We start from the raw sequence: 21,123 nt of genomic DNA, 5'->3' as shown, positions 1-21,123 counted from the left end.
TGAGTTCAGTCACGTGGGCCTGGAGTTCACTGCTCGTGCTTTTGGAAAGCATTGACTGACTTTTATGAAACTCAGAGCATTTTTTGTCTCTGGTTTTCATGGCGGTCAGTATGCCGGAGTGCATCCACGGCTCAGCGCGATTTTTTACCCTGGTTGTTCTTAGGGGGGGCCAAATCATTGAGTATTACAGAGAATTTGTTTTTGAAACCAAGCCATGTTTCTTCAACTTGTGTACCACTGAGCTCATCTGACCAGTCCAGGCTCTCCAGTTCTAGGTCAAAGGCCTCGCTAGAGTAGTTTTTGAGGTCTCTAGATATGACTGTTTTGTGACAGCCGGCCCTTTGTTTTAGCTTTTTGCGGGTACAGAATATCATATAATGATCACTTAACCCGCATGCTATAACCCCTTTACTGGAAATCCTGGACCTGTCAGAGGTCAGAATGAGATCAATGGTAGTTTGTGTTGTTTCACATACCCGGGTGGGTTGGGTGATTAGCTGGCTGAAGCCGTGCAGATCACAAATCCTACTGAAGGACTTGAAGACGGACGTGTCTTTACGTTGCATATCCGTGTTCCAGTCTCCAATAATAATTGTCTCTACATCCCCCACATCAGTCAAACACCCATCTAATGTATCATAAAAGTCACTCTGTTCCGGTGGTCTATAGATTGTCCCGACTATTACAGATTTAGCATTGTCAAAAATAATTTCAACCCACACAGATTCAATATTTTCATGATGCAGGTCAGTTCGGTTTTTGAAATTGGTGTCTTTATGTATGTACATGCAGACACCACCTCCATTCACGTTCCTGTCCCTTCTCACTACAAGATAATCTTCAATTTCAATCTCTGAATCTGTAATGGAATTGTCCAATTTGGTCTCAGAAAAGCATAATATGCTTGCCTTACCGTTCATGAATAGCTGCCTGAGTTCAGCCAGTTTGTGTCTCAGGCTGTTAGTGTTCAGATGAAAAATATGTAGTCCATTTTTGTTGCTTAAATGCACAATGTCGTCAGCTTGCAGATATTTGTCTTTGTCCGTTACAGCAACCGGCTTGTCGTGGTGGGGTGGTGGTGTGTGGTGGTGGTGGTGGGGGGAGGGAGGCTCCTTTTTAGCTTTAGCCGTTGATATGCTAGCAGGGTGGCTAACAACATGGCTAACAACATGGCGGATATTTGTTCCCTCGGATCTCGGTTCTCTTCCTCTCGTCACTGCCTCATGCGTGTCTGTCTGCCGAGGCGTCCCCGGGGGAATCTCGAAGTCTCCGTTTATTCCTTGGTCTCCGCTGTCTCCACGGTCTCTGTTGTCGTCGCGTAGTTGTTGCTGCAGCGGAAGAGATGCTAGTTCTGATGCTAATTGTGATGCTAGCTGCTCGAGCCTGCAGGACTGGCTTCTTGTCTGCACCGGGCCCGGATTCAGATAGATGTCTCCCGCTAACAATAAGACCAAGACGATCATACTTCTTCGGTCTAGTTTGCCTGACGGGGGTAAGTACTTTCGCGTCGGGTTTGCAGTTAATAATGCATGAATGCTAGCACTTCCAAAAGCGAGGTGTTTCCTTTCCCAGCCGTTGAGAAGGTACAAGTCATTGTGGTTCATTTTATCCCCACTTTCATTACTCTCCTTCTCTAAGTGATGTTGCCTCATTGATGAGTTGAGGTAGGAGTCCATAATCCATATTGTCAGGAGGATGAAATATGTAAAAAATCGTGAGGAATAACCGCCAAAGCGGGAGCTCTCGAAAATGCGACCACTCATAGTGAAACCGGATGTTGAGTCATAGATGATGGATGAGCTTGCGGCATGTTTGCATGTCTATAGGCTACGTCTTGATTTCAATGATTGTTTAATGTCTGCTGTCAGGCGGTGTAGAACTTTACTGCGTCGGTCCGGCTCTGCATGTCTACTCTTGTGCCGACTTTTAAGGGCGCTGATGCAGGTTGTAGGCCTACCTTACGTTAAGCGACCATCTTTACCCATTTAAGGTGTTGATTGTTAAAGATACAATATTGTATGTGGGACCGCAGTGTTTTCCCTAAAAAACTGTGTTTATGTCTCTGCTTTGATCCGCTCTGTGTTCATGTAAATACCGTAAATACACACAGATCAAAACAGAGACACACTATTGTGTGTGGGGGTGTGTCCCGGAAGCGTCTATCGTTATTCCAACCCAGTTTAGATTTTGCTTCCGTATTACGCAAGAACGTAGCTCTACGCGATAGCGTCATAGCCTTCTTCTTCGGCTGTTATAGCAACCTGGCGTTACATCTCTATGGGCGGCAAATATGATCTGACAAGCGAAATACCGTCCTTTTAAACGCCCATAATTATAATTATAATAATAAAATAGTGCTTCTTTGTCAATATGACTGACGACCACACTTATGCAGTGCTGAGGTAATGTTAATTCATCATTTAATATTAATTCCTGATGGATATAAGAGGGATACATTAGCAAACATCTGTATATATAGCCTATATAATGTTTCGTTTTTTTGTTTGTCATGTAACATATTAACGTTTTGACCTTCTGTTTAGGATGTAAAGGTATCTATTTAATATTTTATTTAATGTCTATTTTGTTATATAATACAACATTTGACATTAATAACATATAAACGTTTGTAAAATATAAAAATGAAATGTTGGGACATTTATAAAAATGTATTCCTTTACATAAAAGTGCTTTCCAGAGGTGTAAGAAGTGATAAGATCTTGTACTGTACTTGAGTAAAGGTACAAGTACCAGAGTGTAGAAATACTCAATACTTTTATTATATTGTGTTGTTTATATATATGTATGTGTGTGTGTGTGTGTACAAATGAATTAATATAAAGTGTATGTGAGTGTGTGTATAAATGAATGAATACATCTGTGTGTATACATATGTGAGTACATATAAGTGTGTGTTTATATGTTTATAAATGAATAAATGTGTGTATATATATATAAAACAGTATCATTAAATAATGCTGTGTGTGTATAAATGAATGAATACATCTGTGTATATTTATGAATAAATACATGTGTGAGTACATATAAGTGTGTGTGTATATGAATAAATGTATATATAAAATAGTATCATTAAATAAATATATATATATATAAAATAGTATCATTAAATAATGCTGTCAAATAAATGAAGTGCACAGTAATAGTCAAGGTTATATTCAATATTCTGCTCATAAGATAAGATATTTAAAACGTCTTTTGTTTGTCCTGAAAACGACATTTGAGAATACATACAGGCTATTTATAGATGATAAAACACCAGTAATACAATCTCAGGAATCTTCGATATGGCTTTGATTACAGGATCGTTTACTTTCAGTCAACAAACAAACAGGATCGTTTACTTTCAGTCAACAAATCCTTTGGAAAGACAAAAAACAACTATTCATCCTGCTTTACCGCGACCGCTATAACAGCCGAAGAATAACAGCCGAAGAAGAAGGCTATGACGCTATCGCGTAGAGCTACGTTCTTGCGTAATGCGGAAGCAAAATCTAAACTGGGTTGGAATAACGATAGACGCGTCCCGGAAAGCGACACTTGATACTGGAAAGTGGAGGATATTAATGATTGTGTTACATTTTAGCAGCGGTGCACATACCATGAATATGGGGACATGCCGGACAGATCAAGTAAGGGTGACGATCCACCCGCTGTGAAATGAACTTATCTTCCATATTTGCCGTACACTTGTGTTTACGGAAGTTGAGATGTTTCTCGGTTCTGATTGGTTGTTCCTCGTCACATGACGAGCGGTGCGCGCTGCTGCAGTGCACGTCTCCATTGAAACCAATGGAAATGAGCTCGCAACGCTGATGTGTATGGCTCCGTACAAAGTTGTACTCATTCATTGCAATAGTATAGGCGACTGTAGCTTTTTACACTGGAGGCGCCCATCTCGGCCGAAGTCGGTTCATATTAACCTAAAGGTTGTGGTGACCACCTATTAATACACTGGGACATAATTCATACATGGAACTACAGTTGGGGCTATTGTTTCCACACGGACATATATGTGTTGTTATCTATATATGTTGTGTGCCCTCCTGGCTCTTTCTCTTGTCGTCCCGGGTTGCGACCCAACAACATCTACATTTCTGCTGCTCATTAAAGCAAGCTTTGTACCTCCATTGCACCGCCTCCGACTCCCTATCTCTCGGCACTACATTGGTGACCCTGACAACGTCTCGTGAAGTTTCCGGGACGGACCCGAACATGGCGAAAAGCGCTGTTTTTCTCGTTATGCCAGAGATTGTTGGAGACGTCCGTGGCTGCCATGCCATTCCCGCATCGTCTCGACACTGGAGGACAGCGGGCCTTCCATCTACACGGAGACGATGCACGACCTGCTGGGTAGGGGAGAGAACCAGACTCCTTCCACGTGGGGTTGTTTCTTCGGGGCGTGCGGCTGCAAGTCCAGGCTGCGCTAGCTATCGACGACTAGCAGCTAACCACGTTAGCTAACGGCTACGGCTAGCAGCTACCGATGGCTGCCAGCTAGCTGCTAACGGCTATCGATCCTTTTTGAGTTTTTTTTCTGGTGCCGGAGAGGAGGTTCGACCAGCCGGTTGACCTCAGGTTGACACTCTCACATTTTTCACCACCTCCACGGCGGTTCCAGATGCCACTCACGTTTTCATCGACGCCTGGGTGGTGCACTCCTGGACCCCGTCTCGCCTCGACGGTTTTGGACGTCGCCCATGCTGCCATCGGCCCGTGGGTGGCGAGCTCCGGAGCCTGTCTGGCCTCTCCTGCCTTCCGGGGATATCCAGACGCCACTCACGTTCATCGGCGCCTGGGTGGCGCACTCCTGGACCCCCGTCTCGCCTCGACAGTTTCGGACGTCGCCCATGCCTTCGTCGGCCCGTGGGTGGCGCGCTCCGGGACCCTGTCTGGCCTCTCCTGCTTCCCGGGGATGCCTCGACATCTGCTGAGGACTTCATGCCCGCCGCCGCGGCACGTCTGCCTGCGGCCGGGTTGCTCTCCTGCTTCCCGGGGATGCCTCGACGCCTGCCGAGGACTTCGTGCCCGCCGCCGTTGCACGTCTGCCTGCGGCCGGGTTGCGCTCCTTCCTCCCGGGGGGACTGCTCCTCTCTTCCGGGGATACCTCGACGCCTGCCGAGGGCTTCGTGCCCACCGCCGTTGTTCGTCTGCCTGCGGCCGGGTTGCGCTCTTTCCTGCTGGGTTCTCCGCGACACCTACTGCGGCCCCCGGTGTGGGTGCCCTCGCCCTCGTTAGGGCCCCTGCCCTCTCCTGCGGCCCCCTTTCGTGGCCCGTTCCATGGCCCGGTCCTCACCTGCGGCCCCACCCTCCTCGGCCCCTGTGGTGCTTCCTCCACGGACGCGAGGATTTTTTTGCCATGTTTGAATTCTGGGGGGGCTTGTGTGGTGACCACCTATTAATACACTGGGACATAATTCATACATGGAACTACAGTTGGGGCTATTGTTTCCACACGGACATATATGTGTTGTTATCTATATATGTTGTGTGCCCTCCTGGCTCTTTCTCTTGTCGTCCCGGGCTGCGACCCAACAACATCTACATTTCTGCTGCTCATTAAAGCAAGCTTTGTACCTCCATTGCACCGCCTCCGACTCCCTATCTCTCGGCACTACAAGGTACATAATTAAATGGTAAATGTCGCCTTTAAGGAGCAGAACATTTTTGTTTTATTTGTGTGTGAATAATGAAATTATTTCAAATATGTTTTTCTGTAATAGGTAATTGGTGTGGAGAAGATTGACCTCAGCCTTCCTTTGAACATTGTTCCAAAGGCTCTTTAGTAAATTGTGAGTATTCAAATGTTTTGTGTGATTTACTTGACTAATTTAAACTTGATCTTTAACTAATTGAAAACTGGTATTAGTCTGACAATTTCTGAATTATTAACATACTGCAAACATTGCAGGGATATACACATTTTCTGATTTATTAGGCAAAAGTTATTCAGAAAGTGAGAGGCAAAAGCCAAACATTCTGCGATAAAGCCTCCTTCACAAAAGTGATAATGTTTTGTTTGTTGAAATGGCTATAAGGGTATTTCTTATATGTCGTCTTATATTACAGTAATACTTATTTTAAGTCGCTTTGGAAAAAAACGTAAACTAAATTAAATGTAATGTAGTCTAACCTGGTTGTTCGTACTTGATATAAAAAGTTATTCTCACTATGGAGCCAAAACAGGAGTAATGTGGTCCCTTTTCCGTGATCTGGTCATTACATTTTGAATCAGCTGAAGCAACTTAACTGACTTTTTGGTACACCCTGATAATAAAGAGTTACAATGAGCTAGCCTTGAAGTAACAGATGCATGGACTAGTTTATCTGCATCGTTTTGAGGCAAGCACACAACTACAATCATAACATCATTAGAAAATGAAATGATTTCATGATTTTTATGACTGTGATATTTTGTTTTCTTTGATAAATGTGGAGTTTAAGCGCATAACAACCCTGCCCCTTGTAGGAGTTTTGAGGTTTTTACAACCCAACTCGTCTCCGCGTGTCGTTTTGGCGAGTCCTGCTTAAAATCATAACAGGAAGGAAATCAGAGAACACCAGCATACCAGTTTAAACAATAATCTGTTTTAATTATAAAAGGTAATAATGCAATGCAATATAATACATTACAATACAATATAATACAATACAATTATATTGTAATGTAAGGAGTAGGCCGGCCCACTCCTGCCCTGGTTCGCGTGCTGCGTAGATCCTTCGGTCCTGGCAGCCCGAGAAGAGAGAGCGAACGCCAGGACTTCACAGGAGATATACAAGAAAAGACAGGAGGGGTTAGGTCAGCTGGTCATCTTTTCAGGTCATCTCATTGGGAGATGCAAAATATGCTGTGTCACAGTGAATCAGCGCGGGCCAGCAGAGAACAAAACAGGCTCACTTTGCAACAAAACACATCTTATCATGTATCTTATCACATAAGTCATGTGTTTCTTTATGAAAGCCATACTTGTTGGAAATGTAACAGTCATCATCTCATGACCTCCTCAGGACCAGCTCACCAACAACGCCTAACTGTCTTCATACCCCCAGGCCATCTCTGAACTTCCATCCACCCGAAGTCAGTTCACCCAGAATCAGAAGGACCATTGTCTCTCTAATTGTGTGACTCAATTCTCCTGCTCTTTTAGGAGTCTTGAAATGAACGCACATACATTTCTCTCACAAACTAACACTTAACACCCCATAGCCTATATCAGGTGACATAAAAATGAATATACCAGAATTACGCTGTATCAAACTTTTTGCCATAATACTTTAAATCAATTTCCACACCCTCCAATCAAGAGTTCTCTCTCAGCTGGATGTGCTATCTGACAAACTTCTGAAGGTTTTTGAGAAGAGAGGAGGACAGATAGGCCAACGTCTGAACTGTATTATGTCAAACATGACTCAAGTAAGAATTCATTTTAAGGAAATTATACATCGAGTCAATAGTGTACACATTTCATTGAGCAAAATAGATTATTTATTTTCTTATTCCCCTTCACGTAGGTTGATGTCGATTTAGGCCGGGATTGTCTTCTCAAGGGGCTGTGTGTGTACCTCTGTGTGTGTACCTCTGTGTGTGCACCTCAATGAGAGAGTTTGTGGTCAGTAGAAGTAATATTTGAACTTTTGATTTTTTTGTTGGGCGTTAAAATATGTATTTATTGAAACACCACATAGTATATAGCCTAAAGTATGTGAACATCCCTGTTTTTTGTTTAATAGCCAGACTACACTGAAAAGCTAGAGGGCCTTTAATTTAAAACGGATACAGGAAATGAAACATTTTTTATCAGGTCAGACAGGAGTATATCAGATAACAAGGAGGCTTAAAAGTACTGAAATCTGACCAAATGTACTTGTTAAACACAGGGACTTAGTAATGGGTATATATATATGTATTGATTTGTTAGATCTCACTCTGTTCCTTTTGTGACTGTGCACTCTGCAGGCAGAAGATGAAGACGTCATTCTACGGTCCATTGAGGGGATTACAGTGGGCCTTTATGTTGTCAAACACAATTCCACCATGAGACCAGAGGACAGATGAGACCAGAGGACAGATGAGACCAGAGGACAGATTGTCCTGGAAGACCAACAGGTAGCCTACTAACTGATGTGGACAACATTGCATTAGCTGCTACCATGCTGTTTGGACTAATGTCTGCAATAAACCTGAACTACCCCCCTAAACTGAAGTGCACGTTCGAAGTGCTCCAGCAAATGTTAATGGAGCTAGACGGCAACATGCTCTCCAAGAAAGCCCAAGCGTTTAAAAACAAACTGTTTGAGTGAGCTGTTGCCATGGACCATTGTGCACTTTACAGCATTCATACTGGACTTTCATCGATACAACTGTCTTGCACTTCCTTTGCTCATGCTTTTTGCTTGATTTGCATGTTTCAGAAATGTGTGTTTTTCCTGGGGTCATGTGTTTTCAGAATGTACCACTTGTCATGTGTTTCAGAATGTACTAATTGCGCTACTTCAAAATGTCAGTTCTTGTTTTTATTTGCAATACTTTCTTTAGTGCATATGTGGTGAGAAACCAGGCCATTTTTATACTTTCATGTATTTTTCCAAAGCAATGCCATTGCTTTTTTTGCATTAAAGTGCCCTTTCATATTAGCAGGTTACTATTTAAATAATGGATTTGCAAGAACATTTCCTTTTTTCGGCTAGGCGTTGACATTTTCTGTTAATTGTTTACTATAAATGAGTTACAAAAATAAGCCTTTCTTTGCCATCTGGCCCAATAAACCTTTATTTTGGTCGGGAGAATAGTTTCCTTTAAGCTTCCTTGCTGTGTTCTAACACAATAATGTACATGCATCACAAACTTTTTCTATTTCTTCTATTTCTTTATTTTCAATGTATTTGTTAATTCTCCTGGGGCTGCATGATGGAAAAACCAAAAGCTCATCTGGATGTGTGGTGGTTGTTAATATTGTATTATTTTTTGAGAAAAATACATGAATGTTGTTCAAAGAAATGTGTTTGTCTTTATTGATTATTTGTTTTAAAATCTTGTGATAAATGCTGTAGATATAAGAGATTAGGATGGATCCTGTAGAAGAATGTACGAAATGCCTCTATTCACATGAAATAAATAATCTTATGTACCCCTTGAGCACGGTAGATTAAACAGAAAACTATAGCATGTAGTTTAAACAAAACATTCATGTGGCTCTGTACAGAAATATACTGAGTATATTAAAAGCCTAAAATGAACATAAAAAGTCATGTTGGTTAAACATAGGGTAAATGAATATACCTATATTAAAGGAAATGTTCACATTAACATAACAATTTCATGTTTCTTTGACATAACATAGTTGTGTGTCTCTAACATAATGGAATAGTTTTGAGCACACATGATTTTAATATATGCAACCGATCTCCATGTTTTTTATTACTTAAGTCCAACAGACTTTTTACAGTGAAGCTTAAATAAAGAAATCATGTTGCTTTAACAGGTACAAGTTAAATATACTGAGCATATTAAAAGCCTAAAATGAACATAAAAAAGTCATGTTGGTTAAACATAGGGTAAATGAATATACCTATATTAAAGGAAATATTCAAATGAACATAACAATGTCATGTTTCTTTGACATAACATAGTTGTGTGTCTTTAACATAATGGAATAGTTTTGAGTACACATATTTGTAATGTGTGCAACCGGTTTCCATATTAAAATCATGTTAATCCAACGGCCTTATTTTTTCAGTGTAGATGCAGTGTTACTGCTGGCGATAAGGGCTGGTTGTTTTAACCATTTTTTTGATGTCCATCATTGACTATATTCTTCTTCTTCTTCTTCTTACTACAATTATTATTATTATTGTTATTATATATGTAATATTTTGGATTTTTTATTTTTTTAACTTTTAATTTTTAACTTTAACCCTTATGCACCCCCGTAGAACCGGGCCTGAGTCTAAGCTCTTTACCCAAAAAGGGTGTTGTTACTTCACCAGGTGTTCAAGTAACAAATTGGTGAATGTGAGAAGCTGTTTTTTAAAAACCCTTTCAGACTCTATGCGCCAATTGGTTAATTTCCTGCCAAATAATTTGGGCGACATAATCATTGCTTTACACACAAAAAGTGTTTACACTTTGGATTAGAGGCAAAATATTCTTGTTTACATAAAAGAAATAAAAAAATAAAAAGTAAAGTAACTCCCAAGGTAACATTTAAATACTTTATTGATTAACAAAGATACACATACGTATTATTCCCCTTCTCAAAGTCATACAGGAAAAATAGTATTAATCAATTCAATGACAATTATTTGTATTGCAATGACATTCTGTGGAAACTAAAATGTTTTCACAAACGACATGGTTTGGGTAAGGGAAAGACTAGCATGGTCTAACATGTCCTACACTGGTAGTTTGCCTCAGAAGTCATATGAATCATTATTTTTCCGCATCAAGATAATTTTACAAAAACACAAGCTTTTGGCACCACGCTACATCACCTGCACACTTCTTCCATCACTCACACTTAACAATGGCATTTAATGTAATTTGTGTCCTGCTTGATCTTTATATGCTTTTTATTATAGATAAATATGTATTACATTATCTTCTATACAGTTTAACATTTGGGAACAAATTACATGTGACTAATAGCATAAAAATAAGCATTTACAAAACAAATACATTGAATGGAAGCTGTTATAAAAAGCCAAATTAGTATAAAATATGGTATGTTTGATTACTTATCTCAATGACAAGTTATTTTTAAAGAAAAGAAAAAATAAATTGAATCGATCACAATTGATTGTAACATCACATGTATAAAATACTGAACAAAATAAATCGTTTGCACACACATCCTTTTACCATTTAACATTGTATTGGTAAATTTCATTTTGCACGCATGTTATGTCTTGCTCTCAGTTTGGTGGTACATTGCTTTGATCCCACTTGATAGCATAGAAAAAGCTCTTAGCCAAGTGTATCTGCCTTTGATGTTTGGTATTAGTTTGTCATCGTCAGGGCCACAGCCAGCAGGGTTAGTGAAAACACGACCAGTGAGCCCATTGTGGGCCGAGGGGGACTGCTTGACGTGGATGTTGATTCTGAAATATTAGAAAAAGCAAAGTTTGTGGTCAGTGTTATTATCTGGACTAAAACTGAATTCTAAGGCAGGAAATAAAGGCTATGCTACATCCAAATCTTGAGCCCTGTTATATCTTTAATATACACCAGAAAATCACACAAATGACATTGTAACATGTGTTTTATTATTTAATATAAATAAATAATTACACCTTAAATTCATAGTTTGACGTTATAGTTTACAACCACTTACGTGCAGAAACGCTGCCTTGTACAACATTCAGGGATGAAGAGCTAAGCGCAGTGCTGAATTTTGAAGTTGCATCGCTTGCTGTAGGAGTTGAGGTTTTATTTGTGAACACAAGGGTCATGTCAACTTTCACTGATCCTTGCCTAGAGTGACAAAGAGAGAAAGCGACACTTAGTGACAGGGAGTAGAAAGGGCAAATGTCTAACAAAAAAGTCAGGGACTGAAATTAAGTCTTACGTGAATTTGTTAATAATGCTGCGAAGGAAAGATGATCGATAGAGTTTTTGAGCCGCTTTGTTTACCTGAAAGAAAACATTACTGTCAATTGCAATGCAAAATAAAAACTATGGTCACAAGCATCTATAAGCAGCTTACCAATATTAGTACACACTATGATCTGCGTTTAACTGTACTTAAGGGGAAGTGGCAAACTCGGAGAAAAACACCTTTCAATATAATACAGGATTACTGTAAGGACTATACAAGTGAATATAGTCCTTAAACATGGCTGGTGTACATTAAAATACAGCATTAGCTATCTGTTTAAAATATCCTGAAGGGTTTAACTACGGAATAAACTTAATTGACAGTTTTGAACATTTCTGTTTGCCTTCTTATGACTGGGTTATGTCATTAATGTGGTCTATATCCATTAATGTTAACAGGTTAATTTAAAATAGTAGGGATCATTTGATAATTTTTACAATAGAAAACATTTAAAGTGTTTTCCAGTATTCTTATGTTTATTGTTGAAAGAAAATCTAACTTTGTTTGCAATACACTATCAAAGTGCTAAGGGATCTTACCTCACTGATCACTGTTGCAGCCAAAGTCTTGTACGCAGTTGATGATGAGTCTGAGAGGTCTGATGTAAATGTTTGGTTGAGACTGAACTGAAGGCCAAGAGTTCCCTCACTGGATGTAGGAGGATCAGTAGAAGCTGTTGTTGTGGCAGTAGTAGGAGCTGCAGTGGGAGCTTTAGTAGGAGCTGCAGTTGGTGCTGCAGTTGGAGCTTCAGTAGGAGCTGCAGTTGGAGCTGCAGTGGGTGCTGCAGTGGGTGCTGCAGTTGGAGCTGCAGTTGGAGCTGCAGTAGGAGCTGCAGTAGGAGCTGCAGTAGGAGCTGCAGTTGGTGCTGCAGTTGGAGCTGCAGTTGGAGCTGCAGTAGGAGCTGCAGTTGGAGCTGCAGTAGGAGCTGCAGTTGGAGCTGCAGTTGGAGCTGCAGTAGGAGCTGCAGTAGGAGCTTCAGTAGGAGCTGCAGTTGGAGCTGCAGTAGGAGCTGCAGTTGGAGCTGCAGTAGGAGCTGCAGTTGGAGCTGCAGTTGGAGCTGCAGTAGGAGCTGCAGTAGGGGCAGCTGTAGCAGTAGGTGTGGCGGTGGAAGCAGTAGAAGAAGCTGTACCAATACAAATGGGTTATCAATTAATCTGACACTTCAAAAGGCATATCATTTCAATGGATTTATGACCAGAGTAATAACGTTTGATAAGTTCCAATTACTTACTTATAGAAACACTGCCTGATATAACGCTCAGGGAGGTAGAGTTGCTTGTTAATGCACTGCTGAGCTGTGAAGTAGCTGTGCTTGATGAAGGAACTGAGCTTGTATCTTTAAATGCAATGGTTGTGTCTGCAACCACCGAGCCACTCCTACAATGAAAACACAGAGAGAGCAAAACCTTTTTTTAAAGCAAGTGACTTGAAAATGTCCAGAAAAAATAAGCAACTTAATAAAATGAATTCTTACGTGAATGAGTCAACAACGGAGCGAACGAAAGATGATCCAAACAGAGTTGTACACACTTTGTTGAGCTGAAAGAATACATTATTATCATTTGCATTGCAAAAATCTAGGTAAATTAAGGAAGTAAGGAGGTATCGAAGGCACATTTCTGATTAACGGTTCCACAATAAAAATTCTGAAGAAAAATAGAAGGACCAAAATATGATATACATCACTGGAAGACCTTTATCAATTATATTTAGTCGCTTAATGATACAATGTATTTCAAACTAATTGTTTATCCTCTGATGCTTATTGAATTAAATACATTTTAAGCATACTTTTATTTTATCTTACCTCTTTGACCACTTCTGCAGCCAAGGTCTGGTATGCTGTTGAGGATGAGTTTGAGAGATCTGCTGTAAATGTTTGGTTGAGACTAAACTTTAGTCCAAGGGTTCCCTCATTGGATGTGGTAGAAATTATTGATGCGGTTGTGGTTAAAGGAACTGGTGCAGCAGTGGAAGCGGCTGTTGTGAGTGGAGGTGAGGTGAAGTTGACCAGTGGTGTTGAAGGGGCAACTGTGGTTGGGGTTTTAGTTGGTGCCAAAACAGCTGAAAATAACAATTGTCAAATTAGTTATCATAGCTTTAAAATAGTTATTCTTGTCATCACATATTCAGTTTGTGTTTGTAATAAGAAGAAAAAAACATTTGTACATTAGGAGAAATCTTACCTGTTGCAGAAATAGAGGATACGTTGACGGTGAGAGAAAAATTAGAGCTGGAAGAAGCAGTTGCCAAAGCTGAAGCCACAGACGTGGCATTTGGCAATGTTGTCACGTCATTGAATATCACTTCAGCATCAACCACAACGGATCCTTGACTGTAAGAAACATATTTTTGAAACGTTATTTTTGGTGGTTACCTGGTTGTTTAGCTAAGGCTTCATATCTAGGGATTACAGATATATTTTTTAAAGAAAATAACATTTTCAATTTGTTCAAAACATTCTGATCGTCACCATATAATAACACAAAATTAAAACAAAGTTGTAAACACAGTTTTGTTTCTATTATTAACTAAATTATAAGGAATTCATTAGCAGACAAGTATGAAAACACACTGTTTAAAATGTAGGGCAAGCAATTGTTTTAAACCTGAAGCTGTTGATGACAGTACGATTGAAGCTGGATCCATATTGTTCTGAATAGACCATGTCGAGCTGTGAATGAATTTGGTTGAAAAACATTAAAACATTTAAGAATAAAGATGAAATAAGAAAATAATCATTTGAAATGAGTGTTTTTTAATAAATGTTCTTGAGTAGCAAAGGATAGTGTAAGACGCAAAAACAGAAGAAATATATAATATGAACTTACCGCTGTGGTCACTTTGTTCTTTAGTTCAAGGAACGCTGGTGAAGATTTGTTTGCAAGTTGAGGAGTAAAAGTTTCTTTCAACTTAAATCCCAACTTGATTTTTGGCTCTGTTGTGGTAGGTGTTGAGGTTGTAGTTGTAGTTGGAGAGCTAGTAGTTGTGATGCTTGGTGGTGCTGATGTTCCAGTGACAGGCGGAGTGCTTGCATTACCTTGAAATAAGGAAATATGTATTGGAAATAAATATAACATTACACCAAAAAAGGTTGCTTTACTATATATAAATTTCAGCCAGTGATAGTGGTCCAATAATGAAAAAGACTGATGCTACATGTTTGGTGTATCTCACATTTAAATAAAATGAAAACATATAATTAATTATGGACTAGTGGCATAATAGTCATTAAGTTAATACAAAATATAGTATATCCATTGTGGAGAACATGTATTACCAGGCAAGGGCATTGTTGTAACTGGTGGTGAAGTCATGTTTACTGATGGTGAAGTTGGGTTGACTGATGGTGAAGTAATGTTGACTGATGGTGAGGTTGGGTTGACTGGTGATGTAAGGTTGACTGGTGGTGATGTCATGCTGACAGATGGTGAAGTTGGGTTGACTGGTGATGTAATATTGACTCGTGGTGATGTCATGTTTACTGATGGTGAAGTTGGGTTGACTGGTGGTGAAGTAATGTTGACTGATGGTGAGGTTGGGTTGACTGGTGATGTCATGTTTACTGATGGTGATGTTGGGTTGAATGGTGATGTAATGTTGACTGGTGATGAGGTTGGGTTGACTGGTGATGTAATATTGACTGGTGGTGAGGTTGGGTTGACTGGTGATGTAAGGTTGACTGGTGGTGATGTCATGTTTACTGATGGTGAAGTTGGGTTGACTGATGGTGAAGTAATGTTGACTGATGGTGAGGTTGGGTTGACTGGTGATGTAAGGTTGACTGTTGGTGATGTCATGCTGACAGATGGTGAAGTTGGGTTAACTGGGGATGTAATGTTGACTGGTGGTGATGTCATGTTGACTGATGATGAGGTTGGGTTAACTGGGGATGTAATGTTGACTGGTGGTGATGTCATCTTTACTGATGGTGAAGTTGGGTTGACTGATGGTGAAGTAATGTTGACTGATGGTGAGGTTGGGTTGACTGGTAATGTAAGGTTGACTGGTGGTGATGTCATGCTGACAGATGGTGAAGTTGGGTTAACTGGGGATGTCATGTTGACTGATGATGAGGTTGGGTTGACTGGTGATGTAATATTGGCTGGTGTTGATGTCATGTTAACTGATGGTGAAGTTGGGTTGACTGATGGTGAAGTAATGTTGACTGATGGTGATGTTGGGTTGACTGGTGATGTAAGGTTGACTGGTGATGTCATGTTTACTGATGGTGAAGTCAGGTTGACTGATGGTGATGTAATGTTGACTGATGGTGAGGTTGGTTTGACTGGTGATGTAATATTGACTGGTGGTGATGTTGGGTTGACTGGTGTTGATGTCATGTTAACTGATGGTGAAGTTGGGTTGACTGATGGTGAAGTAATGTTGACTGATGGTGAGGTTGGTTTGACTGGTGATGTAAGGTTGACTGCGGGTGATGTCATGCTAACAGATGGTGAAGTTGGGTTGACTGATGGTGAAGTAATGTTGACTGATGGTGATGTCATGTTTACTGATGGTGAAGTTGGGTTGACTGGTGATGTAATGTTGACTGGTGGGGATGTCATGTTTACTGATGGTGAGGTTGGGTTGAATGGTGATGTAATGTTGACTGGTGGGGATGTCGGGTTGACTGGTGGTGATGTTGGGTTGACTGGTGATGAAGTCATGTTGACTGGAGGTGAGGTGATGTTGACAAGTGGTGTTGAAGGGGCAACTGTGGTTGGGGCTGGAGTTGCAGCCAATACAACTACAAATACAAATACAAATGTTCAAATACGTTATTGTGTGGTTTTGATAAACATATTCTTGTCACAAGATAGTCAGTATGTCCTCCCAATAATCAAACTTGACAGTTGGAAGATACAGCAAGTCTTACCTGCTGCAGAAATAGAAGATGTGTTGACACTGAGAGAAAAATTGGAGCTGGAAGAGGCAGTCACCAAAGTTCCAGCTGCAGAAGTGGTATTTGGTAATGTATTCCCTTCATTGAATATCAGTTCAGCATCTACCTCAACGGATCCTTGACTGTAACACAAATATTTTGAAAAGTCATTTTTGATTCCTTATTGTCCTATTGTATATGTTAGCAAACAAGTAGAACAGCCATTTTACAAATGTAATGGCAAGCATTTGTTTTATACCTGAAGCTGTTGATGACAGTACGATTGAAGCTGGATCCATATTGTTCTGAATAGACCATGTCGAGCTGTGAATGAATTTGGTTGAAAAACATTCAAACATTTAAGAATAAAGATGAAATAAGAAAATAATCATTTGAAATGAGTGTTTTTTAATAAATGTTCTTGAGTAGCAAAGGATAGTGTAAGACGCAAAAACAGAAGAAATATATAATATGAACTTACCGCTGTGGTCACTTTGTTCTTTAGTTCAAGGAACGCTGGTGAAGATTTGTTTGCAAGTTGAGGAGTAAAAGTTTCTTTCAACTTAAATCCCAACTTGATTTTTGGCTCTGTTGTGGTAGGTGTTGAGGTTGTAGTTGTAGTTGGAGAGCTAGTAGTTGTGATGCTTGGTGGTGCTGATGTTCCAGTGACAGGCGGAGTGCTTGCATTACCTTGAAATAAGGAAATATTTATTGGAAATAAATATAACATTACACCAAAAAAGGTTGCTTTACTATATATACATTTCAGCCAGTGATAGTGGTCCAATAATGAAAAAGACTGATGCTACATGTTTGGTGTATCTCACATTTAAATAAAATGAAAACATATAATTAATTATGGACTAGTGGTATAATAATCATTAAGTTAATACAAAATATAGTATATCCATTGTGGAGAGCATGTATTACCAGGCAAGGGCATTGATGTAACTGGTGGTGAAGTCATGTTGACTGATGATGAGGTTGGGTTGACTGGTGATGTCATGTTTACTGATGGTGAGGTTGGGTTGACTGGTGATGTAAGGTTGACTGGTGGTGATGTCATCTTTACTGATGGTGAAGTTGGGTTGACTGATGGTGAAGTAATGTTGACTGATGGTGAGGTTGGGTTGACTGGTGATGTCATGTTTACTGATGGTGAGGTTGGATTGACTGGTGATGTAATATTGGCTGGTGTTGATGTCATGTTAACTGATGGTGAGGTTGGTTTGACTGGTGATGTAAGGTTGACTGGTGGTGATGTAATGCTAACAGATGGTGAAGTTGGGTTGACTGATGGTGAAGTAATGTTGACTGATGGTGAGGTTGGTTTGACTGGTGATGTAAGGTTGACTGGTGGTGATGTCATGCTAACAGATGGTGAAGTTGGGTTGACTGATGGTGAAGTAATGTTGACTGATGGTGAGGTTGGTTTGACTGGTGATGTCATGTTTACTGATGGTGAGGTTGGGTTGAATGGTGATGTAATGTTGACTGGTGGGGATGTCATGTTGACTGGTGATGATGTCATGTTGACTGGTGGTGAAGTTGGGTTAACTGGGGATGTACTGTTGACTGGTGATGAGGTTGGGTTGACTGGTGATGTAATATTGGCTGGTCTTGATGTCATGTTAACTGATGGTGAAGTTGGGTTGACTGATGGTGAAGTAATGTTGACTGATGGTGAGGTTGGTTTGACTGGTGATGTAAGGTTGATTGGTGGTGATGTCATGCTAACAGATGGTGAAGTTGGGTTGACTGATGGTGAAGTTGGGTTGACTGATGGTGAGGTTGGTTTGACTGGTGATGTAATATTGACTGGTGGTGATGTTGGGTTGACTGGTGATGTAATGTTGACTGATGGTGAAGTAATGTTGGCTGGTGTTGATGTCATGTTTACTGATGGTGAAGTTGGGTTGACTGGTGGTGAAGTAATGTTGACTGTTGGGTTGACTGGTGATGTAAGGTTGACTGGCGATGTCATGTTTACTGATGGTGAAGTTGGGTTGACTGATGGTGAAGTAATGTTGACTGATGGTGAGGTTGGGTTGACTTGTGATGTAATGTTGACTGATGATGAGGTTGGGTTGACTGGTGATGTAATATTGACTGGTGGTGATGTCATGTTTACTGATGGTGAAGTTGGGTTGACTGATGGTGAAGTAATGTTGACTGATGGTGAGGTTGGGTTGACTGATGGTGAAGTAATGTTGACTGATGGTGAGATGGGGTTGGCTGGTGATGTCATGTTGACTGGTTGTGATGTCATGTTGGGAAGTGGTGATGTCATGTTGACTGGTGATGAGGTGGGGTTGACTGGTGATGTCATGTTGACTGGTGGTGAAGTAATGTTGAGAAGTGGTGATGTCATGTTGACTAGTGATGAGGTCGGGTTGACTGGTGATGTCATGTTGAATGGTGGTAAAGTAAAGTTGCCTGATGGTGAAGTTGGGTTAACTGGTGATGTAATATTGACTGGTGGTGATGTCAAGTTTACTGATGATGAGGTCGGGTTGACTAGTGATGTCATGTTGAATGGTGGTAAAGTAAAGTTGCCTGATGGTGAAGTAATGTTGACTGGTGCTGTCATGTTGATTTGTGATGAGGTAGGATTGACTGGTGTTGAAGTAATGTTGACTGTTGATGCCATATTGACTGGTGGTGAAGTAATATTGGGAAGTGGTGATGTCAAGTTGACTTCTATTGAGGTGGGGTTTACTGGCGAGGTCATATTACCTGGGGCTGAAGTAATGTCAACTGCTGGTGATGAAGTCATGTTGACTGGTGATGAGGTGGGGTTGACTGGTGATGTCATGTTGACTGCTGGTGAAGTAATGTTTGGAAGTGTTGATGTCATGTTGACTGGTGATGAGGTGGGATTGAATGGTGATGAGGTGAAGTTTGCTGGAAGTGAGGTGATGTTGTGTGGTGGTGGTGATGTCATGTTGACTGGTGATGAGGTGGGGTTGACTGGTGATGTCATGTTGACTGGTGATGAGGTTGGGTTGACTGGTGATGTAATATTGGCTGGTGTTGATGTCATGTTAACTGGTGGTGAAGTTGGGTTGACTGATGGTGAAGTAATGTTGACTGATGGTGAGGTTGGTTTGACTGGTGATGTAAGGTTGATTGGTGGTGATGTCATGCTAACAGATGGTGAAGTTGGGTTGACTGATGGTGAAGTTGGGTTGACTGATGGTGAGGTTGGTTTGACTGGTGATGTAATATTGACTGGTGGTGATGTTGGGTTGACTGGTGATGTAATGTTGACTGATGGTGAAGTAATGTTGGCTGGTGTTGATGTCATGTTTACTGATGGTGAAGTTGGGTTGACTGGTGGTGAAGTAATGTTGACTGTTGGTGATGTTGGGTTGACTGGTGATGTAAGGTTGACTGGCGATGTCATGTTTACTGATGGTGAAGTTGGGTTGACTGATGGTGAAGTAATGTTGACTGATGGTGAGGTTGGGTTGACTGGTGATGTCATGTTTACTGATGGTGAGGTTGGGTTGAATGGTGATGTAATGTTGACTGGTGGGGATGTCATGTTGACTGGTGATGATGTCATGTTGACTGGTGATGATGTCCGGTTGACTGGTGGTGATGTTGGGTTGACTGGTGGTGATGTTGGGTTGACTGGTGATGAAGTCATGTTGACTGGAGGTGAGGTGATGTTGACAAGTGGTGTTGAAGGGGCAACTGTGGTTGGGGCTGGAGTTGCAGCCAAAACAACTACAAATACAAATGTTCAAATACGTTATTGTGTGGTTTTGATAAACATATTCTTGTCACAAGATAGTCAGTATGTCCTCCCAATAATCAAACTTGACAGTTGGAAGATACAGCAAGTCTTACCTGCTGCAGAAATAGAAGATGTGTTGACACTGAGAGAAAAATTGGAGCTGGAAGAGGCAGTCACCAAAGTTCCAGCTGCAGAAGTGGTATTTGGTAATGTATTCCCTTCATTGAATATCAGTTCAGCATCTACCTCAACGGATCCTTGACTGTAACACAAATATTTTGAAAAGTCATTTTTGATTCCTTATTGTCCTATTGTATATGTTAGCAAACAAGTAGAACAGCCATTTTACAAATGTAATGGCAAGCAATTGTTTTATACCTGAAGCTGTTGATGACAGTACGATTGAAGCTGGATCCATATTGTTCTGAATAGACCATGTCGAGCTGTGAATGAATTTGGTTGAAAAACATTCAAACATTTAAGAATAAAGATGAAATAAGAAAATAATCATTTGAAATGAGTGTTTTTTAATAAATGTTCTTGAGTAGCAAAGGATAGTGTAAGACGCAAAAACAGAAGAAATATATCATATGAACTTACCGCTGTGGTCACTTTGTTCTTTAGTTCAAGGAACGCTGGTGAAGATTTGTTTGCAAGTTGAGGAGTAAAAGTTTCTTTCAACTTAAATCCCAACTTGATTTTTGGCTCTGTTGTGGTAGGTGTTGAGGTTGTAGTTGTAGTTAGAGAGCTAGTAGTTGTGATGCTTGGTGGTGCTGATGTTCCAGTGACAGGCGGAGTGCTTGCATTACCTTGAAATAAGGAAATATTTATTGGAAATAAATATAACATTACACCAAAAAAGGTTGCTTTACTATATATACATT

The 21,123-nt window shown here is 40.4% G+C and overlaps 1 protein-coding gene and 1 long non-coding RNA gene across 6 annotated transcripts in view; one reads left to right on the top strand and one right to left on the bottom strand.

Annotated features, from left to right (window-relative positions):
* Window positions 1–5,538: 5,538 nt before the first annotated feature.
* Window positions 5,539–9,146, top strand: LOC117543424. Of its 2 annotated transcripts, none has more exons than XR_004568561.1 (3): window positions 5,539–5,639; window positions 5,742–5,810; window positions 7,976–9,146. It is a non-coding gene; the product is annotated as an uncharacterized LOC117543424 (long non-coding RNA). The 2 variants fall into 2 exon arrangements; XR_004568560.1 differs by lacking the exons at window positions 5,539–5,639; window positions 5,742–5,810 and adding exons at window positions 7,045–7,432; window positions 7,531–7,628.
* Window positions 9,147–10,305: 1,159 nt separating this feature from the next.
* The window catches only part of LOC117543417 (mucin-2-like), a 35,198-nt gene continuing 24,380 nt past the window's right edge, over window positions 10,306–21,123 (bottom strand). For 2 of the 4 annotated variants that reach the window (XM_034211703.1, XM_034211704.1), the window contains 20 exons: window positions 20,840–21,048; window positions 20,618–20,682; window positions 20,353–20,501; window positions 18,496–20,229; window positions 17,428–17,577; window positions 16,979–17,187; window positions 16,757–16,821; window positions 16,492–16,640; window positions 15,674–16,362; window positions 14,893–14,929; window positions 14,444–14,652; window positions 14,222–14,286; window positions 13,799–13,947; window positions 13,420–13,676; window positions 13,087–13,151; window positions 12,844–12,989; window positions 12,152–12,735; window positions 11,583–11,647; window positions 11,349–11,488; window positions 10,306–11,115 (listed from right to left, as the gene is read on the bottom strand). In XM_034211703.1, coding sequence (XP_034067594.1) covers window positions 11,015–11,115; window positions 11,349–11,488; window positions 11,583–11,647; window positions 12,152–12,735; window positions 12,844–12,989; window positions 13,087–13,151; window positions 13,420–13,676; window positions 13,799–13,947; window positions 14,222–14,286; window positions 14,444–14,652; window positions 14,893–14,929; window positions 15,674–16,362; window positions 16,492–16,640; window positions 16,757–16,821; window positions 16,979–17,187; window positions 17,428–17,577; window positions 18,496–20,229; window positions 20,353–20,501; window positions 20,618–20,682; window positions 20,840–21,048 — 5,237 coding nt within the window. In that variant the 3' untranslated portion in view covers window positions 10,306–11,014. Of the gene's footprint in view, window positions 11,116–11,348; window positions 11,489–11,582; window positions 11,648–12,151; window positions 12,736–12,843; window positions 12,990–13,086; window positions 13,152–13,419; window positions 13,677–13,798; window positions 13,948–14,221; window positions 14,287–14,443; window positions 14,653–14,892; window positions 14,930–15,673; window positions 16,363–16,491; window positions 16,641–16,756; window positions 16,822–16,978; window positions 17,188–17,427; window positions 18,434–18,481; window positions 20,230–20,352; window positions 20,502–20,617; window positions 20,683–20,839; window positions 21,049–21,123 lie in introns of all 4 variants that reach the window. The other 2 variants (XM_034211705.1, XM_034211706.1) reach the window with 2 other exon arrangements.

This window comes from Gymnodraco acuticeps, unplaced genomic scaffold, assembly GCF_902827175.1.
Source record: "Gymnodraco acuticeps unplaced genomic scaffold, fGymAcu1.1, whole genome shotgun sequence".
Lineage (NCBI taxonomy): Eukaryota > Metazoa > Chordata > Actinopteri > Perciformes > Bathydraconidae > Gymnodraco > Gymnodraco acuticeps.
This window is presented reverse-complemented; position numbering and strand designations above follow the sequence as displayed.